The 21,651-nt window shown below is 41.2% G+C and overlaps 1 protein-coding gene across 1 annotated transcript in view; it reads right to left on the reverse strand.

Annotated features, from left to right (window-relative positions):
* Positions 1-20,435, reverse strand: part of mmd (mind-meld) — a 1,597,006-nt gene extending 1,576,571 nt beyond the window's left edge. Inside the window, exons 1-2 of the mRNA XM_068225859.1 lie at positions 20,343-20,435; positions 1,379-1,429 (exon numbers count right to left, since the gene is read on the reverse strand). Of these exons, the coding sequence (XP_068081960.1) occupies positions 1,379-1,429; positions 20,343-20,424 (133 nt within the window). The 5' untranslated portion in view covers positions 20,425-20,435. The remainder of the gene's footprint in view (positions 1-1,378; positions 1,430-20,342) is intronic.
* Between the last annotated feature and the right edge of the window lie 1,216 nt (positions 20,436-21,651).

The following is a 21,651-nucleotide window of genomic DNA, read 5'->3' on the forward strand; positions in this document are numbered from 1 at the left end:
TATATTTGAAACAGCAGAATGCTCTAGTTTGGTGCGCTGCTGGATGGTGGAAGAGCGATAGGCTCAGGATATTTTACCAGTTATCCCTTGGATTGGCTGAGAAGCACATATGATGTTGCCACGTCGTGAGAGTGGATATCACAGTACCTTCTTTTTAATATATTCACGGAATCGGTAAATACGTGTAAAACTCTAGTATGTTTGTCTAAGAATAACATGATGTTAGAACTCATTCTTTTGTTCCCATTGCCTTGAAATTCAGTCTGGGCTATATTGTTGATATTTACGCAGTGATTATGTGCATATGCCACTCGTCTGCATATATAATTTTATGTAAATATGTGACAAGGATGCGTCCCACAACAAGGCTTCGTTTTATTCATACAAAGGCATGCATACATAGATACATTTTCGTTATAGACTTATAATTGCCAACGTTCAGTCTGCAAGCCACGGTGAATAAATGGTCTATAATTGCCTACAATTCCAGCTTATTTGTTGCACCCATAGCTTCAACAGCTTCTATCTCGAAATAATTTACTATGAATTCCACTCATCATTCCTTAGGTCTCCCTATGCTTCTCTTAACACCTCCCCGTACCAAAGCAGAGTTCCTTGACTTACTAGATAATCTCGTGTTTATCACTCGTCACACACGATTCCCAATATCGAAGTCGATTAATGTGCCGAGCTTCATCCAAAGCATTCATATCAAACTTAACCTTTATCTATTCAATACAAAGCCTAGGATTGTTCCCACCTCCTCACATCAGCAACCATCCTCGCGACCTCCATGTCCAGTGATTGTTTAAGATAATATGTGGCGGAGTCCACCAATTTTACACACTGTGTACAGTAAATCCCCCCGAAAATATACAGGTAATACGGTGTACACCTACAGGTTCAATCTTTCTGGTGTTGGGGAAGCGTGTCTTCCTCTAACCTGGAGGGCCCGGGATGGATTCCCGTCTCATCGAAAGATACGAGATCAGTCGAGATGCTGTCTGAAATGGGAGGGAGCGGTTAGGAAACCCAAGCAATACTGCTGAGGAAATCACCACATCGACCACATGGCAATCCGCCATAGGCTGTACATCAGTCGTTTTGGCAGTCCAGGGGTCTTAGTGGGATGTTCGTGCCACAGTATGTGGGTGCAGATTCAATCTCACAGCATACCATTAGTTGCTGAACTCGTTGAGTTAGTCTAGCCACAGATTAATCCGATTTCTCTCACAATACTACCGCTATTTTCGTGCATCGTATATTCAGGAATATTTTTCTGTGCTTTCTGTAGGCCATATTAAGTATATAATTCTTTACAGGAACGTACATGTAATAAATACAGCAGTAAGTGACAGACATGGAGAAGCAAACTCACCGACAGGGCTCTCTTCGTTCCAGAATGAATCATCCAGCGTGTAGTCAGCCTCTGCAAGAAACACAGGGAGGGGTTAGCAGTTAGTTCGCATTAGTAGGGCATGCAAGTACACAACACCAAACCGGATCATGCTATACTAGAGAACTTGAAAATCAATGCTGTTACTGCAGAGCATTGTCCGCCATTATTAGAGCGTACATCAAGCCGTACTCTGTGACACACACCCAAACACATACAGAACAAACATACGTAATATTTTACTAGTAAACTATATGTACATTGATAGATTCACCTTTCATGAAGCTGGTAGAAATAGCCACGCCCTACCAAATAATTCAACTACTAACTTACAGATAAATGTCCTGTATCGCCATAGCAACTTGCAAAAACATGTCCTATAGTCGAAAGTTTTATTATCTACAACAAAAGCGTTACGTATAATAGTGTCATTCGCCTTTGACCTACTTAGAAACACTGCTCATTGCAGTTGCATTGGAAGCCAAGGACATGTATGGCAAACTGAGCAATATCCATAGGTGGCATTGGCCTCACCCGTGGTCAGTATATTCTACCGTTGCTGGTTTGATGGGCAGCTCTCATGAAACCAGCCTGACACAGTGAGGAGACCAAATAACTAAAGAATTGTGGAGTAAAAACAATCGAAACGGAAGTAGAAATATCACACTGTATGTTGGGGAAAAGATAATTTTGTGTTTGTTTTACTTAAGTTGTATTAATTAATTAATTAATTAATTAATTAATTAATTAATTAATTAATTAATTAATAATTTATTTATTTATTTATTTATTTATTTATTTATTTATTTATTTATTTATTTATTTATTTATTTATTTATTTATTTATTTATTCTTAAAGTGTACATTTATTTGTCTATATTTACCTACGTTTTTTATTACCTGACTCCGAGAAAAGTAATATCTTATTTATTTGTGGTCACTGAAGTTATGATAGTACATACATTTATCGCTCTTCCGTGAGACGTTCCAGAGCCCCTTCTGACGTATACAGTATAATGATTATTAAATATTACACTGGCATGCCAAGAGTTATAGGGTAGAGGTGTAGTATATAGTATCGTGTAGGCCGTCCTCTAGCTCGGCCAAACGCAGCAACTCATCGTGGTATCTATTCCACAAATGGAAGAAACACCTGTGCAGACATTCTGACCCATGCCGTTTGTAAGCTACACACTGCATTCTGCTATTTGTAGAAGCAGGGTCTTGGGTGTGAATGGACCACACCACTATGTTCCATAAATGCTGGACAAGGTTAATATCAGGTGAACGAGGTGGCTACAGCAATCGTTGATACGCTCCAGAACGCTCCTCGAACCAATAATGGACAGCATGGACCCGATGACATGGTGCATTATCCTGCTGGAACATCTCATCGGATACTTGAAGACCATAAAGGGCAGCAAATGGTCACCAAGGAGTTCATCGTAGGAGTCACTAGTCAGAGACCAGTTAAGAGGTTCAGCGGATCCAGTCCGTTTGCCGTGAACCCACCCCTCACCATTATGGAGCTACCAGCAGCTTGTATGGTGCCTTGTTGACAGCTTGGGTCCAGGGCATCATGGGGCCTGCGCCATATCCGAACCCTACCATCAGCTCTACATAACTGCAACAGTTATTCATCGGACCAAACTACGTGTCACCAGTCCTCCAGGGTCCAATTAGCAACGTCTTGCGCCCAGTTGAAACGCTAGGCCTGGTGTCGTGGTGTTAACGTGGGCAGTCAGGTAGGTCTTCTACTCCCATATACCACTGAAGTTAAAGAACACTGCACTGAACTCCTGCTGAATATGCGTCTGGTACATCCCGATTTGAATGTTGTGATTTGAGCCAGTGTGGCTTGTCTGTTAGCACGGACAATTCTAGCCAGATGCCGCAAATCGCGATGATTAAGCATCCGTGGTTGGCGACTGCGCTGTTCACAGAGGGTGGTAATGCCTTCCATGAGGTATTCCCGCTACATACGTGACAGCGTCGATCAAAGGATGGGAAATTTCCGCCCAATCACAACGATGGAATGTTTCATTCGCCTGGCCCCCACCATCATGCTCTGTTTTAAAGACCATATTTCACGCAGCCTTGCCACGACTAGCACAGACGGTGTTTACACTCACTCTCGAGATACCAGATCACACATGATACTAGTCTGGGCACTTCCAAGGCGAGAAAGCACGGTGGCACCGATGAATATTACCTTTAAGTACTGTTGTCCCATGACTTCCGACATGTCAATGCAATTATTTCTTAAGAAAGAGTGCCTGGCTGAATGGCTCAGACGGTTAAGGCTTTCTGAGCCTAGGTTGGCAGGTTCAAACCTGGCTCAGTCCGTTGGTGTTTGAAGGTCCTCAAATATGTCAGACCCGTGTCGAAAGATTTATCAGCACGTAAAAGAACTCCTTCGGAACAAACTTTCGGAAACCCGGCATCTCCAAAAGCCGCAAAATTAGTTAGTGGGACATAAAACGAATAACGCCACGTTCTGTCATCAATAAAAGGAGAAACTCATTATATGACATGACAAATCCTTGAATAACTTCTGCGTTTATGACAGGGACTCATTTTTTTTTTTAAGAAAATGTTCCCAGATACTTGTAAAGTGCCCGAATACTTGTAAAGGTGTTGTTTGTAGAGCCTTCAGGTTGAGGCCGGTTACAATCTTTTTGTATCGAGCTCGATGGCTGCAGTCGTTTAAGTGCGGCCAGTATGCAGTACTCGGGAGATAGTGGGTTCGAACCACACTGCCGGCAGCCCTGATGATAGTTTTCTGTGGTTTTCCATTTTCACACCAGGCAAATGCTGGGGCTGTACATTAATAAAGGCCACGGCTGCTTCTTTCCCACTCCTAGCCCTTTCCTTTCTCATCGTCACCATAAGAGCTATCTGTGTCGGTGCGACGCAAAGCAACTTGTAAAAAAATATATTTTTACAACCAGTGCGTAGGCTTAAGCGTGTCGTTCGATCGGCGTAAGAGAAACTTGTTCCGAAGCAATTAACAGAGATCTTTCCGGACTCTGTTTGTAATCAAGTAATGTGCCACTCCAACAGCAACAGCTAAGGACGAATCCAAGGTGATAGAATCCAATTTTCCCGTATCGCTTATACCCAAATATTGTGACAGAGTTCTTACGTCTCGGCACAGAGTGAACACAGCTGTGTTAGGGAAGATGAGGCACCTCGATGTGGTAAGTTGGCCTAAAAGCGAAAGGCTTCCAGGATGTGGCATTGCCAGTACTGCTTAACCGGACGTGAGCGGCAAAGTCAGTATCAATTGGTGTCTGCCGTATCTCCATGCGCTCTATATACTGTCATTCATTATTCTACATGAAATAATAGTGATATTGATTTTAAGTCCCACTAACAACATTTACAATTTTCGGCGAAGCTGAGGAACCGGAATGTTATACCGCAGGAGTTATTTTACGTGCCGGTACTGATACAAGGATAGCGTATTTGAGCACCTTAAAATATCACCGGGGCGGATCGAACCCGCCAACTTGGGCTCAGAAGGCCACCACTCTCACCATCTGAGACACTCAGCCCGGCATAGTGCAATAAGCAACGTCATTAGCCAGGGCCGCGCCGCGCCAAGGATTTTTGAATGAAAAGTGCTTTCTTAAATAAAAATATTCATATATTATTTCAAACTACATTACTTTTAACACAATGTCTACTGACAACAAAAATGAAATATAATCTGAAATTGTATATGAAACATTTTTTCTCTAAATATGATTAGTTTTTAATTAAGAAAACATTTTCAAAATCCCGACAGTAGTTACAGAAAGGGGCTTCTGGCCTGAGAGACTGGGTTACCACCCAAGGGCCCCACCATGCCCCATCACGATACGAAATAAAATCATTTAAGTCGTAGTGGTGGTTACGTGAACGAATTCGATCCACGAAATGTCACTGTATTATTTGTGCCAAACGGAAGATAATAATTGCCTTTACTCAAAGAATGTGTAAAATTTGGGGCAAATATTACAGTGACATTTAGTGCATCAGATTCGTTCACATAACCAGAAGCCATGTGAGCCTCACAGACAACTGCATGATGTGGTATATTTAACGATGCATTGAACATTTTCGGTTTAATGTAGTCATTACCACGCCCAGGTGGGTTTAATGTATCATTTTTCTACGGAGAAAGTAATACATGACTTTATACGCGTATAAAACAAACCAAGCCCCAGCGCGCAAGAGCCACACTTAGCCTAAAGGCCTGCAGATTGTGAGGTGTCCTGTGGTCGGCACGATGAATCCTCTCGGCCATTACGTTTGGCTTCCTAGATTGGGTTATATTCGTATTTTTTTTGCAAGCTGCTTTACGTCGCAACGACACTGATAGGTCTCATGGCGACGATGGGACAGGAAAGGTCTTGAAGTGGGAAGGAAGCGGCCGTGGCCTCATTTAAGGTACAGCCCCAGCTGTAGCTATCGAGGTCGGTATATTCGTCTACAACTTTCAATAATATAATAATAATAATAATAATAATAATAATAATAATAATAATAATAATAATAATGATAATAGGGACCATGAATAGTTCAGTGACTTACTCGTTGCCTTCCCATCCGGAAGGCTGAGGTACTAAAGTAAACTCATGTCCTCGACCCGAGGTGTTGCAGCTCTTTTCAGGCATACCTCCAATGGAGGTAAGCTGCACGTACCATTTTAAACACGTACCAGCCCTCGTGCCATTCTTAAATTACTGGCAGTACCGGGAATCGAACCCGGGCTCCGGAGGACGACAGCTAATAGTGTTAACCGTTACGCTACGGAAGCGGACGGCTGAGGCACTAATCCCGGTTGATTTTGAGATGAGATTTTCATCTCAAAAATCTCGTGGCTTCAGGAAGAGCAGCCGACCTCAGCCCCAAGAAAAAAGTCAAAATGAGCCTTGGTAGCTCCAGCGACCTGAGAAATACGCTAAATAAGTAAATAAATAACATTTCAATGCATACGGTAGTTGGTGGGTTTGAAATCCACCGTCATCAATCATGACGGTGTTTTCCGATATTTTCTTCCATTTTCTCAGCAGGAAAATAGCGAGTCTGTATCTTCATTTTGGCCACGACCACTTTTTCCCGTAGTCACCGAAAACCTCTGTGTGTTAGAGAGAGACGTTAAACCAGTGGTATTCATACTTTTTGGTTATCGTACCCCCAAAATCCAATTGTTTTACCTTCGTACCCTCGAAGTACGAGTATATGGTGATTATACCAGAAATAACAAGTGATTATTGCTGGATTTAAAATAATATTTGCTACAATCGTCATCAACATCTTCCGAAGATTATTCCGCTTGCCAATGGTCCCTGCACGCACTGAGGCTTGAAAGAGTTCTGGCCGGGGCTTTAAGGTAACACGCCCTTCCTGACACTACGGGATTTTTTTTACCGAAAATCCTACCCCAGCAACACCAGGAATCAAATCCGGTCTCCGGGATGACAGGCTTGCAGGTAGCCACAACACCTCCCTGTTTTCTAGTAATTACAATAACGTATTGTATACAATCGTCACTGGGCAAGAATACCTCATAATTCCTTCGGAGTAAAGTTTATAGAAGAAGCAAAAAAGCTGAGCGGTCAGCAATGGCCGGAGACCTGTTCGCGGCATTTTCATTGTTTAATGAAAGCCCAATTATTCGACAATAGGAGTCTCGTGTTTCCTCCTCAGGCAACGCTTCAAGCCTTGACAAGACAGATGGGGAAACATGTTTTTCTCTTGAGTGAATTTCGAGGTTTTCATTGCCTACCAACGACATACATACAAGTATTATTAATGCAACAATTACAATTGAACTATATACACTCCTACTGAAGAAAGTTAAGTGAATGAGTTGATTTTGAAAGAAAATTTTAAAAAAACAATGCAGCGTAAACAAGCAGTTTTATAGCCTATACCTAGCCAATGGGAGGTACAAACTTTTTTATTTGCTAGTGGTTTTACGTCGTACCGACATAAATAGGTTTTATGGCGACGATGGGATAGAAAAGGGCTAGGAGTTGGAAGGAAGCGGCCGTGGCCGTAATTAAGGCACAGCCCCAATATTTACCTGGTGTGAAAATGGGTAACCACCGAAAACAATATTCAGGGCTGCCGACAGTTGTACTCGAACCCACTATCTCCCGGATGCAAATTCAGAGCTGCGTGCCCCTAACCGCTACTCGTTCGGTGGAGGTATAAACTGACACATATTTTAGAACGAACAGTTCGAAAAGGGGGCTCTTTGTAGTGGTAGACAAAAACACTAAATTAAACCAAGATTGTATTGAAAACTAGCTGATGTACCCGTGCTTCGCTACGGAATTTTACATTGTATACAGAATTCTAGGTTTGGTAGTGTACGCGTTGTGAGCAAGATTTTATTGAATTGCATAGCTCTTAACGTTACCCTACAAACTCGACGGGGAAGTCACCAAACGTCTTTTCTCATATGAAGACTGAGTTAGGGAATTTTCATTGTAATGGTAGGCCCGCTTGCCTACCATCAATCACAATCAGATTAGGGAGTTTTCATTATAATGGTAAACACTCACTCTCCACTTGCATTTTTACATCCTCTGAAAGACTGTCTTGGTGGTTTTTCCAACTAAAATGAACATAAGCCATTGCAATAATGTCAGTAGAAATGGCGCGATTAAATTCAATACCTTCATATGAAACACTCGATCAAATGAAAAACCACACATATTCTCACTTTTAACGAACAGGACTACGCTGCCGATCTAACAGTCCAAAGTTCCAGAGCTGGAATGATGAAAGCCGCAGACAGCCGTGATCCGTGAACACTCTTCCTATATTTTCGGCGTGGAGGAGATCAAATAGAGGAGTCTCCCAGGGCAAAAACTATGCCCTTTTACTAATCTGTTTCCTACGAGTACCCGATGAGTCGGAAAATCTTAATTCACTACACTGGCGGCAGAAAATCTATCTGACCTCGAGGCAAATTATTCCTCCAAGCCAGAGGATAAACCCCTTTTTCACTGCTAATCTATATAAATAAAATTGTAGGGGTTCCGCTGTCTGTAATTTTTTTTGTTTTGCCAATTTTTCAGATATTTATCCGTTTTAGGTCAACTCAAGACCGAATCGGTGGTTTTTACGTTTCGTGTCTGTTTGTCTGTTTGTCTGTCTGTTTGTCTGTTCCAACATCACGTCGAAACGGCTGGATAGATTTCAACCAAACTTCATATTTAGAGTATACTCATCCCGGGGAAAGTTTCGATATGCATATCATTTTAAAATCTTTGAATAGACGGGGGGTTTATAGGAAAACCAGAATGGTTTTTCCACCATCACGTCGAAACGGCTAGATAGATCTCAACCAAACTTCATATTTAGAGTATACTCACCCGGGGAAGGTTTTGATATGCATATCATTTTAAAATCTTTGAATATACGGGGGGTTTATAGGAAAACCAGAATGGTTTTTCCACCATCACGTCGAAACGGCTAGATAGATCTCAACCAAACTTCATATTTAGAGTATACTCATCCCGGGGAAGGTTCGATATGCATATCATTTTAAAATCTTTGAATAGACGGGGGGTTTATAGGAAAATCAGAATGGTTTTTCCACCATCACGTCGAAACGGCTGGATAGATCTCAACCAAACTTCATATTTAGAGTATACTCATCCCGGGGAAGGTTTCGATATGCATATCATTTTAAAATCTTTGAATATACGGGGGGTTTATAGGAAAACCAGAATGGTTTTTCCACCATCACGTCGAAACGGCTGGATAGATCTCAACCAAACTTCATATTTAGAGTATACTCATCCCGGGGAAGGTTTCGATATGCATATCATTTTAAAATATTTGAAAAGACGGGGGTTTATAGGAAAATCAGAATGGTTTTTCCACCATCACGTCGAAACGGCTGGATAGATCTCAACCAAACTTCATATTTAGAGTATACTCATCCCGGGGAAGGTTTCGATATGCATATCATTTTAAAATCTTTGAATATACGGGGGGTTTATAGGAAAACCAGAATGGTTTTTCCACCATCACGTCGAAACGGCTAGATAGATCTCAACCAAACTTCATATTTAGAGTATACTCATCCCGATGAAGGTTTCGATATGCATATCATTTTAAAATCTTTGAAAAGACGGGGGTTTAGAGGAAAACCAGAATGGTTTTCCTCCATTTTCTCTTATACTATTGATTTTCTGTAAACTTCGTTTACCGTACGGGAAACGTCTCTTCATTATAAACAACTTTCGTTATGTTCATAATTTACCTTACTCTTCACATGACGGAGAAATTTACAATTTTCCGCTGGTATCATGCTCTGCATTGAGTGACAGACAGACCGACAACGAACCTACAGGTTACCATGGCAAAGTTTCTGACTGCATGCCAGCAGGGAAGTAACGTATTGCCATTTTTCTCATCATGCTTTTAAATTCGTGGTTGTTCCTTGGGTAGAAAACAAGAGAGGCGTCAATCAGCCTACCTGCGGGATATTGGCGGAATATCGTTGGTTGTTATAACCGCCCTCGAATAGATTAAGTAATAACACCATTAGTCATCTTCTTATTTGTTTACCTAGGAATCACTGGACCTAAATTTCTCCTCTGTTACCGCTTTATTATATCCATAACTCACACTAGCATAATTTATTGAGGGGCATTTGATTTTCCAATACATTCACTTTCCATTTACATATTTGTCGTTATCCGGCTGTCCTCAGTTATAATTCATTTTCTATTAGTTTCAACTTTCTTAACTGTATTATTTTCTTCCTTAATTACGCCGTATGTACGTGAGTGCTAGAAACTACTGGATGTATTTCCACCAAGACTCATATTTAGAATACGCCTGTCCTTGACAGGTTTTAGGGCAAATATTGTTTCTAAATCCCTGAACTGACTGGGGGTTTATACGAAACCGAAACAGGATTTTGCACTTCCACAAAATATACACAACCAACGTTATTTTAAATCTACCTGCCTTGGTAGAAATTAATTTCTAAACCTTTTTTCTCATGTGCATCATTTCGATACGAGGATTGATAAGGGAGATGTCATTAACGGACCGTTTTTCTGTACAAGTCTCATCGGACTTAACTCACGAGCGGGTGCGTGTAAAGCGTATTCCTTAGAACTTGAAAACTACTGAAGACATTCGAACCAAAATTTATATTTAGCATCCACCTGTCCAAAGGTAGGTTTTAAACGTAAATATCATTTCATGTTCCGGAATGGACTGGCGGTTTATAGGGAACCGATATGGTGATTTTACTCTTCCACAATATATACAGAACAAGACCAACCTGACTGGAAATCGACCAAATGTGATGGAATTCCACCTCTAAACCTTTTTTTCATGTGCATTTTTTCGTCAGGAGGATTAATAACGGAGATACCATGAATGATCAGTTTTGCAGGTTAAGTCCAGCGGACATAGCCACAAAGGTGTTTTACATGGAGCAGATTCCTTATTTATATAAATCAAATCGTAACGACTGTGTGCCACTACACTGACTATTTTGGCGAAATTTTCGTACAGCTTTCCGTTTAAGGGGTAATAATGACCATCTCCATAATTTTTGGTTTAGTTTCCTGAAAGTCCTAATTTTTACCCGCCTCGCCCAAAATCCAGATTGCGGAATAATCTGCCAGAAGAAAAAGAAGATAATTGAAATTTGACAAAATTATACGTTTTAGCCTGTAACGAACGGAAAACATCCTAGATCATTAAATTTTTCACTTTTTATCCCCGAAGAATATCGAAATATGCAGGCAATTTTAATGATGGTGCAGACCTTCGAAAATTCCTATCACATAACGGATTGCACAATCTCCGTTCAATTTGGAATGATTTACAACCTTGGTCTTATGACTTTTTGCCGTATCTGTATCCCTTTTACGTTTGTTTTTTCTCTGTCAATCGATGTTAAGTCAATTTGGAATTTTCACATGCATAATTCATACTTTCGATTACTTATATGAAATACAGAATCATCAAACTCTTCACGAAAATTGGCCCACCGAGTAGCCATATGGGAGCCAAATGCTGTGTATGTAGCTGTCACATAATTATCCGAAAAGTAATGTAATGTGAGATAATCTTACAAAACCTTTACCCTGTTCCACGTTTCTAACTCAATCTGACCCAAGAATAGATGACATATCATAGGACCAGCCATTTAGGCCACTAAATCCGGCGTGTCTTATGGTATAATCCTTTGTCGATATGACGTACGTTTAGTAGCAGTTAATCTGTAAATGAAGGCCTTCAATATTGCAAACACGCATATACTTTCGTATGTCGATATATATGTATTCACTGATGTCGACTTTTAGCGATCGAGAAAGGGTGGGTCTGCTATTGTAATCAGTACTCCCCACACCGACTTTGACTGGCAGTAGGAAAGGGTTCCTTCTCCAACTCCTGTGTAACTGTCATTAGTAAGGAAGGCCTATAATTGTAATGAATAGTTCCCTTCTCGATTTGACTTGCAGAAGGCAAGTGAGCATGCAGTTTTGTTTAAAACTCCCCTACCCGATTGTGATTGGCAGTAGGCAAGGGTGCCCGCCATTATAAAGAAATGTCCTCATCTAAAATGTGACTGGCATTAGGCATAGTGGCCTGCTATTTTGATGGAAACTCACCAAGTTGGTGTGACTGGCAGTAAGCTGGCTGGCAGTAGGAAAATGTGCCTGGCAATATAATGATAACTGCACAACTCAATTTCGAGTGATAGTATTGTAATTTCCTGCCATTATAATAGAAACCCCTCAACTGTAATCTGTCTGGAAGTAGGGAAGGGGGCTGCCATTTTAACGAAAACTCCCCAAATCGATTCTGTCCGCGTAGTAGGCAATGGGGCCTGCAATTATAATGTAAACTTCCCAACTCGATTGTGAATGCCAGTAGGCAAGTGAGCCTGCCGTTATATCACAAATCCGTAACAAACACTTTACATTGGAAACAACGTACGGGGACCTCCCCATGCTCTTTCTCGGATAACGATAAGAGACATGCAATTTTAAAACAATCTTATTTACTGCATGTACACTATTTACTTCGATATTCGAATACAATGTAGAATACCGTAGCGAAGCACGGGTACATTCGCTAGTTTGGAATAAAATGAATTTAATAAAAGTGAAGAGGAAGAAGCTTTTCTTAAGAAACGTCACTTTTCAGGGTTGAATTTTGAGTTATTTAGTGAATTTAGTTGCTATATTTTGGAATAGACGTAAATTGTTATTCTAGACCAGGCCATACTACTACTACTACTACTACTACTACTACTACTACTACTACTACTACTACTACTACTACGTGAGCCTCTGGCTTAAGTATGAACACTGCTCATTCAAAACAGCGCGTCAGAGTAGGGATCGAATAGCTGGAATACTATGATGAACCAGTGGGTTACGTACCAGCTGTATCAGAAAATGTATGAACCAGAGGAAATAAAGTTTTCTAACTCCCCAGCTATTTTCCGCCGATATTCAGTCAGACTGTTATACTCGGTACGCAGCAGTAATCCCATCTATCGGAGTTGAGAGGCAGCATAAGAGACAATGTTGATCAATGTTATGCGCTTTCGATATTGTAGGCCTTCACATTTAATTTTCTTCCGACTCTGAAATACTTGCCATAGTCGGTACGGTAAAACTTAATAAAACATAAATGACCGGAAATTGTATTCTCTAAAACTTTTGTAATGTATTACTTTTCGATAGGACCAATAACGTAGGTATTTAGAAATTACATTTTATTCGCCTTCCCCTAAACTACAATTTCATTCAGGGTGAATAAATTTGTTTATAGGTTAGACTGTTTTTTCTAATTCCCCGACTCTATACACCGATTTTTATTAAATTCTGTTAACCCATTTCCTCGTGGCTCGGCGTTGATATGGACTTAGCAACAAAATCACAAATTAATGAATATGTGTGTTAACATAGCCGGTACGGTAAAAATGTATAAGACATAAATGGTTGTAAATTTAATTTTATATAACTTTGGTTATGTAGTATTTATCGATACGACCACGAATAATATAAATATTTGAGAATTCAATTTTAGGCCTTACCCTAAACTACCATTTGACTCGGCGTGAATAAAATAATTTATAGCCTAGATTGTAGTGGCTCATCCTCCGACTAAGCACACCAATTTTCATCGAGATAGAACCACTAGTAACGTAAATATTTAAGAATTAAATGTTTGGCCTTCCCCTAAACTGCCATTTAACTCAGTGTGAATAAAATTATTTACAGCCTAGATTTTAGCGACTTATTCTTCGACTTCGCATACCAATTTTGATTGAGATAGGACCACTAATAACATAAATATTTGAAAATTAAATTTTAGGCCTTCCCCTAAACTACCATTTCTATAATCGTGAATACAGTTATTTATAGCCTAGATTGTAGCGACTTATTCCCTGACTTTGCATATCGATTTTCATTAAATTCCCTTTAGTAGTTTTCTAGTAATGCGTGTACATACATACATACATACATACATACATACATACATACATACATACATACATACATACATACATACATACATACATACATACAGACAGACAGACAGACAGACAGACAGACAGAAAGACAGACAGAAATTACGGAAAAGAAAAAAAAGAGCATTTCCTTGTTACTGTGGACTGGACAGATACAGAAATACCATTCTTTTCAAATTCTGAGCAATGTACAGACAAAACTCTTATTTTATATATGTAGATGTGCAGGCTCAGCGTTTTTTCTAACTGAACTGCTCACAGAAGCTAAGATATATTTGCGAACCCCTTAAGACGATCCCACGTACCCTAATGGTACACCACTGCGGTAAACCATTAAGAATATTGTATAGAAGTCCGTAAATGTGGATGGTTTTGGAATGACGTCAGCTTACCGTTAATTTTGTCTTGAAAAATGTCAAGAAAACAAAGTGGCGAAGATCATTCCCGACCAGGACCCTTAAATGGTAATAGACCGGTTGTGATTTCGATCCCGAAACAATAGGATAAGGAGAGGAATGTGTACCGAACGCATTGCTATCGCCGTGCTTTTTACGGCACGTAATCTCTTGTCTTCTAACGATACGCAGAAAATCTTCTATAGGCCAGCTTATATGTTCCTGGCCCGAGTTAATGGTATTGCGTTATAACACTACCCCATCTCCCATATCGGACGGGAAAGAGATCGTTACGCTCGTTAAGCTGCATGTGCAATTGAATCACCAGGGAGGGGGGAATGCATGAACACGTCATAGGTTCGCAAAGAAAGAACGTGGAATTATCCCTCCCGTCCTTGCTTGAATTATGCATCCAAGAGAGAAAGTCAAATGATTTCATTAATTAAGGGCAGTGACAGGAATGAAACGTATGACATAATAATCAAAATTATTGGGATATGGTCGTAGCATCGTCGCATGCGTATGATAACCATCCTTCAGTTTCCAATCCAGGAAAATGCCTGCAAGATTTTCAAAGCAGAAACTCTCATACGCGTGGATGAAATTCAATATAAAACAGAACTACAACAATTATTTCGACTGACTAATAATAATAATAATAATAATAATAATAATAATAATAATAATAATAATAATAATAATAATAATAATAATAATATTTCCGAGCTCGATAGCTGCAGTCGCTTGAGTGCGGCCAGTATCCAGTATTCGGGAGATAGTGGGTTCGAACTCCACTGTCGGCAGCCCTGAAGATGGTTTTCTGTAGTTTCCCATTTTCACACCAGGCAAATGCTGGGCCTGCACCTTAAGGCAACGGCCGCTTCCTTCACCCTCCTAGCCCTTTCCTGTCCCATCGTCGCCATAAGACCTATCTGTGTCGGTGTGACGTAAAGCAACTTTCAAAATAATAATAATAATAATAATAATAATAATAATAATAATAATACACAGTTCTAAAAAATAGGGAAACATGTTTTGTAACGTCTTGTATTTTACGTTAATTTGGTAGATGGGGTTCCAATGGACATACAACATACTTGAGACCATACCTACGCGCGGTATGTCAAATCAAAGTAATATTCCATCTGTAGGCGTAATCATGCATTAAACTGTCAGATGACCCCGCAAAACAAAGTGAATAGCGCTGCGTCCGTCTGTCGTGAGGTACACAGACTACTGCGGTCATTTGAGCACGTTGTACGTCAACCAGCACATCCCATGAGACATCTTAACGAGGTTCAGGTCGCAAGGGCCGTCACTTTGATCCAGAAAGGATGGACTTTTCGTCATGTTGATGTGGATCTCAAGGTCTCTCCGTCAGTTATTCAACGCATGTGGAATCGCTACAAGGAGACAGGCCAGTTTACAAGGAGGGTTAGACAAGGTCGTGGATGCATGAGAACCCCACAGGATGATCGATATCAGACAATCTGTGCCTTGCGGCGTCGTTCAGCAACTGCCAGATAACTGCAACAAGACCTCAGGAGGGTCAGTGGAGACCCGGTGTCTTACCAGACAGTAAGGAACAGGTTAAGATAAGCGTCTTTACTACCCAGACGTCCTGTTCGAGTGTCCCGTTTAACGCAGCAGTATCGCGCAGTTCGCCTTCTCTATACCCGTACCCACGTCAACTGACAACTTCGCCAATGGAGACCTGTGTTGTTTACAGACGAGTCCAGATTTCCCCTGACACAGCGTGATGGACGTCAATGTGTACAGAGACGCCGTGGTGAGCATTACATGCCAAATGGTACCCAGGAATGTGACCGATTCGGACAAGGTTCCGTGATGATGTGGGGTGGAAGCAGTACTGATGGCCGTACGGACCTTGACGTCATCCGCGGTAATCTTACCGCTGCGGGGTACACCGAGCAGATACTGCTACAGCATGTGTTGGTTGCTGCATACGGTGTTGGCCCTGAATTCGTACTTATGCACGACAATGCCCGGGCTCATGCAGCGCGCATCAGCAGAGCTGTCTTGCGAAACTGGACATTCAAGAGTTTGGAATGGCCATCAGTGAGTCACAAACTTAATCCCATCCAGCATGTGTGGGGTAGGCTTGACAGAAGTGTTCGTGGGCGTCCTGTTCCACCACAGAATCCCCATGACCTCGAACAGGCTCAATGAAGAATAGGACGTGATACCGCAGCTTGACCTCCGTCGACTTATACGGAGCATGCCACGTAGGTGCCAAGCTGTGATAAATGCTCGTAGAGGACGTACACCATACTGAAGTTCTCCAACTGTGATAAAAATCCACAATGGATGACTGTTATCACTTTGTTTTCGCCCCTATTTGGACATTTCCGTTTGTGTTCTGAAAATGAACGCGTATCCATCTATGTTCTTTTGTATCCTTCAACGCTAAAGCAAAAAGTTTTTGTTGGTAATATACCTGGGTGTGAGGTACTGTTTTGTGGAGCATGGCATAAGTTCAAAATATGTTCCCCTATTTGTTTGAACTGTGTAATAATATTAATGTCTAGAATCACCGGCTGAGAAGATTCGTCGTCCCAAAGGTACGACACCTCGGAGTCGACAGGACTTCGGGCTGAGCAGCGTTCCTCGGTAGGCCATGGCCCTTCGGGGCTGTTGCGCCATGGAGTTTGGTTTATATCTGTTATCGGGGCTTGAAGTAGAGAAAGAAGAATACGTTCAATTTCGTCATTGTCTTTGTGGTACGTTAAAGCCAGGGTTTGATTTGAGTTTCAGGCTTCCAAGTGATACGATTATGGTGATGATGCTTGTTGTTTAAGGGGGCCTCACATCTTGGTGATCGGCCCCTACTGGTACGAAATGTAAAGACAATTTAAAAGTACAAAACTCATCCGCCGACCAGAATTCAAAACGTGATGATGAAGAATGAATATATGAATATGAATGTAAAATAATCAGCGGATCCAACTCACAGAATTGAAAGATAAAAATAATTCCAAAATTAATCCACTGACTAGAATCGATGATGCTTGTTGTCTAAAGGGGTCAAAAATCCAGGTCAACGGTCCCTCATAACGGCACTTATCGCTAGGAACGTAAGAACGTACACCCATTTCTCATGTGGCGGTACTAATCATAAGTAACGTTGACTTACGATGTTCCACACATTGTGGTACTACTCACAGGTGACGCAGAACTATTGTGTTTCTCACATTACGGCGCCACTCATAGGCACCGCAAACTCATGGAGTTCCTCACATAGGTATACTAATCACAGGGACTCATACTATCGCGTGGTATTCCTCACATAGTGGCTACTAAGCACAGGCAACGCAGATTCACTCTCTGCTGCTATTAATCACAAACCTATTGTGTACCCAACATAGTGTTACTACTCGCAAGTATAGGCGACCCATGGTGTTCCTCGCGTGATGGTACTAATTACAAGTAGTCTCATGGCTCGAATTCAATTATCCCTTGCACGCCCCTTTTAGTCGCCTCTTACGACAGGCAGGGGATACCATGGGTGTAATTTTCGTCTGCGTCCCCCACCCACAGGGGTAGCTTCCAAGTAAAATCATCCACTATTCGTAATTAAATTCACCCCTACTTGTTATGTAATAATAACTTTTCGCGAAGTGTTGACCTCGAAAGACGCCATTCCACACACTCAGAGGTGCGATTGCACAACTGTACAACATGCCGCAATACATTTCACAAAACAAACTAGGAAACAACCATTCGGAGATGAGACTATACATATGCAGTAATATTTTCACAAAACAAACCAGAAATTAACCAATGTAATAATGCTCCTCAGGACCTACTCATCCGATGAGTTAAACTGAGCACTGTCCCTGTACTGCAGGAGGCCATAACCATTAGGGAACTTACAAAGCTATTTTTATTTATATTATGTATGTATTTATTTACTCGTAATTGTCGCAGGTCACTTATATACACCTACTAAGCAAGCAAGCACGTAGTTTTACGTGGAATCCGAACGAGGGGGGCATAACTTCTAATTTCCGAGATTTTACCTCAACTGGCCGGGATCTAAATCACAGCCACCCATGTGAGATGCCAGTGACCATGCCACTCTGCTATTGCGCGCCTCTGAATACTTACTACACAGCTCCTCTTGCTGATTTGGATACTAGGGCTATTGCGGTTTTCAGTCCATACGCCGAGTGTGTGTATTTGCGGTATCCGTGTTAAGTATTATTGTACAGTACAGAGTTACTGGTGATTAAGCCGGGCTGAGTGGCTCAGACGGTTAAGGCGCTGGCCTTCTGACCCCAACTTGGCAGGTTCGATCCTGGCTCAGTCCGGTGGTATTTGAAGGTGTTCAAATACGTCAGCCTCGTGTCGGTAGATTTACTGGCACGTAAAAGAACTCCTGCGGGACTAAATTTCGGCACCTCGGCGTCTCCGAAAACCGTAAAAGAATAGTTAGTGGGACGTAAAACAAATAACATTATTATTACTGGTGATTAAGATTGACAAATATCTATCAAGACTTGAATCTGAAGTTTGTGCGGAGAAAATAACAAGAAAACCACAGTCGACAGGGTCTAGATGGCGCTATGATACGGCATGGGAACAACAAACTCTTACTTCCAAGTCGTTTCACAGAAATTTTCCGATCATTCACAGCTATGAAAGTGCAATCGAACCTTGATATCTCGAACCTCCATTACTCGAGTTTTCAGTATCTCGAAGTAACTTAAATGTCCCAGCCATTTGTCCTATTCTTCACGTGTATTTATTTATCTATTACTCGAAATTCGGTTACGCGAATTTCTCGATTTCTCGAAGCAAGCGCGTCTTCCTTTGAAGCCATAAATACTCTGTAACTCGAATTAAGTGTGCAATACAGCATTTCTGGTTTGTGAGGAACAGTTAACAAGTAAAGAAAGGTTTAAAAGACGCTGGGAGCTAATATGACGGTAACCGAATTACTGAAACTCTTAATCATCGGAAAATCGGCGAAACCCTGCTGTTTCTCGGATGAGAATTAATTACCGGTCACGTACGAAAGCAACCCCGGAAGTCGCGGATGACAAGCTCCATTTACGAATCTCGACTGCGTGGTATTGACAAGAAGTTTCAACGTAAAGGGAGGAGAGTTTAACGATCACAAACAGAAGAGACTAAGGTATTTTTTCCAAAGGTGTTAATAGAGGTCGTGCTGACCACACGACACCTCGCAATCTGCAGGCCTTCGGGCTGAGCAGTGGTCGCTTGGTAGGCCATAGCCCTTCGGGGCTATTGCGCCATGGGATTTGGTTTGGTTAACCGAGGTATGTTTTTTGTTTCACTACTGTATGCACTTTATCCTGTCTTTTAAAAAGTTACTGTCGTAGAGAATTATATTAAAGTGATGCCTTAAAAAAGATTGTGTTTCTATATTTTTAAGTACTGTTAAACATAATGTGTGCCTTTGCTGGCAGGACCTAGTGTTTACAGTGCACTATGTCTTCTGGTATGGGCTAGAGCAATTTTGTTACTTTCATTGATCTGTCTCAGCTTTATCCTTGGCTTTTACAAAATTGAAAGTGACTGAGGTATAAGAGATGCCAGTAATGCTCATAGGGTCGGTTGGTACATGCATTTCAGTGGGCTTGACAGACTGATATATAATATCAACTTCTGGCTCGGTGAGAAAAGCAACGGGAAACTACATCACTCCTCATTTCCCTAGCACGTCTCTTCAGTGATGCCTAGGCCATCTATGACAGCTGATGGCGGAACTGTCGTGGATCCAACCAGCCTTCGGGCTGAGGACTAAACATACATACATACATACATACATACATACATACATACATACATACAAACAAACATAATATATCCAGTATAAACTCGCAGATACATATGGTTCAATTATGTGCTATACGTGCTCAGAAACGGTATTCTCTATATCTTGATATTTCGATAACTCGATATGAAATTTAGCTCCAGGTGTAATTCGAGATATGGACTTTCCATTGTACCTTAATTTCCTAGTTTTGGAATGTTACTTTACCTGTTTCAAAACCCTGTACGAAGTTAAACCTGGATTTGTATATACACACACTTAACCACACTACAGTCCAGGCTGGGAACATTTCCCGCAGGTGACATACAGTACAGCACAGACGAACACTGTTCACAGTAACCGCGCGCTAGGCACTAAATAAGTGCACTAACACTTACCGCTAACAAAACCTTGCGTCGTCACGTGACATGACAGGGTGGGAGGGCGATTCGACCAGTTGGGGGAAAACCAACACGCGATATTAAACGCCACGGCTTGTCTGCTCATGAACTAGGTAATGCGATTAAGCTCGCATTACAAAACAAAGTTTGAACTGGATTTGTATACATCTAACGAAAAATTTCCTCCAATTGCCTTGTAGTTGCCAAGCGATGTACGTTTATTAAGGAGATAAAATAAGGTCGCGGACTCGATTCCCGGCCGGCCAGGATATTTTAACCGCATCTGGTAACTCCGCCAATTTGGAACCTGGGTATTTTTATTATTCTTAATACATATCTTCATTTACATACCACACATCACACTACTAACCACCACAGAAACACCCAATAGCAGATATCTCCCTCCACACAGGATTGGCATCAAGAACGGCATCCAGCCGTAAAACAGGGCTTAATCCACACACAGTACCGACCCCACAGGTGAAATAATTCACCTATTATTATTATTATTATTATTATTATTATTATTATTATTATTATTATTTCCCAGTTGCTTTACGTCGCACCAACACAGATAGGTCTTATGGCGACGATGGCACAGGAAAGGGTTAGGAGTGGGAAGGGAGCAGCCGTGGCCTTAATTAAGGTACAGCCCATTCGCCTGGTGTGAAAATGGGAAACCACGGAAAACCATCTTCAGGGCTGCCGATAGTGGGATTCGAACCTACTATCTCCCGGGTGCAAGCTCACAGCCGCGCGCCTCTACGCGCACGGCCAACTCGCCCGGTGTATTATTATTATTATTATTATTATTATTATTATTATTATTATTATTATTATTATTATTATTATTATTTACGTATGGACCCTGTTGGATCACACATTACATTTATGATTCGCCTTTCTAAGAGACCATATTGCTTTCATTCTTTCACTGTGTGCCTCTTTTCTTTCCTCTGGCCACTTACTGACGGTAAATGTTTCTGTCCAGCATTTCTGATGTTTCGATCTGGGCCTTTTCCAGATCATTTTTAACATCTTGTATCCATGGTACATTCTACAGTTTTTCAGTATATTTCAAAATCTTGTGGGTTAGCCTTGAAGACGATAGTCTGTGAACGTGTCCATAGAATTTC

This window comes from Anabrus simplex, chromosome 2 (assembly GCF_040414725.1).
Source record: "Anabrus simplex isolate iqAnaSimp1 chromosome 2, ASM4041472v1, whole genome shotgun sequence".
NCBI classification, from domain to species: Eukaryota; Metazoa; Arthropoda; class Insecta; order Orthoptera; family Tettigoniidae; genus Anabrus; species Anabrus simplex.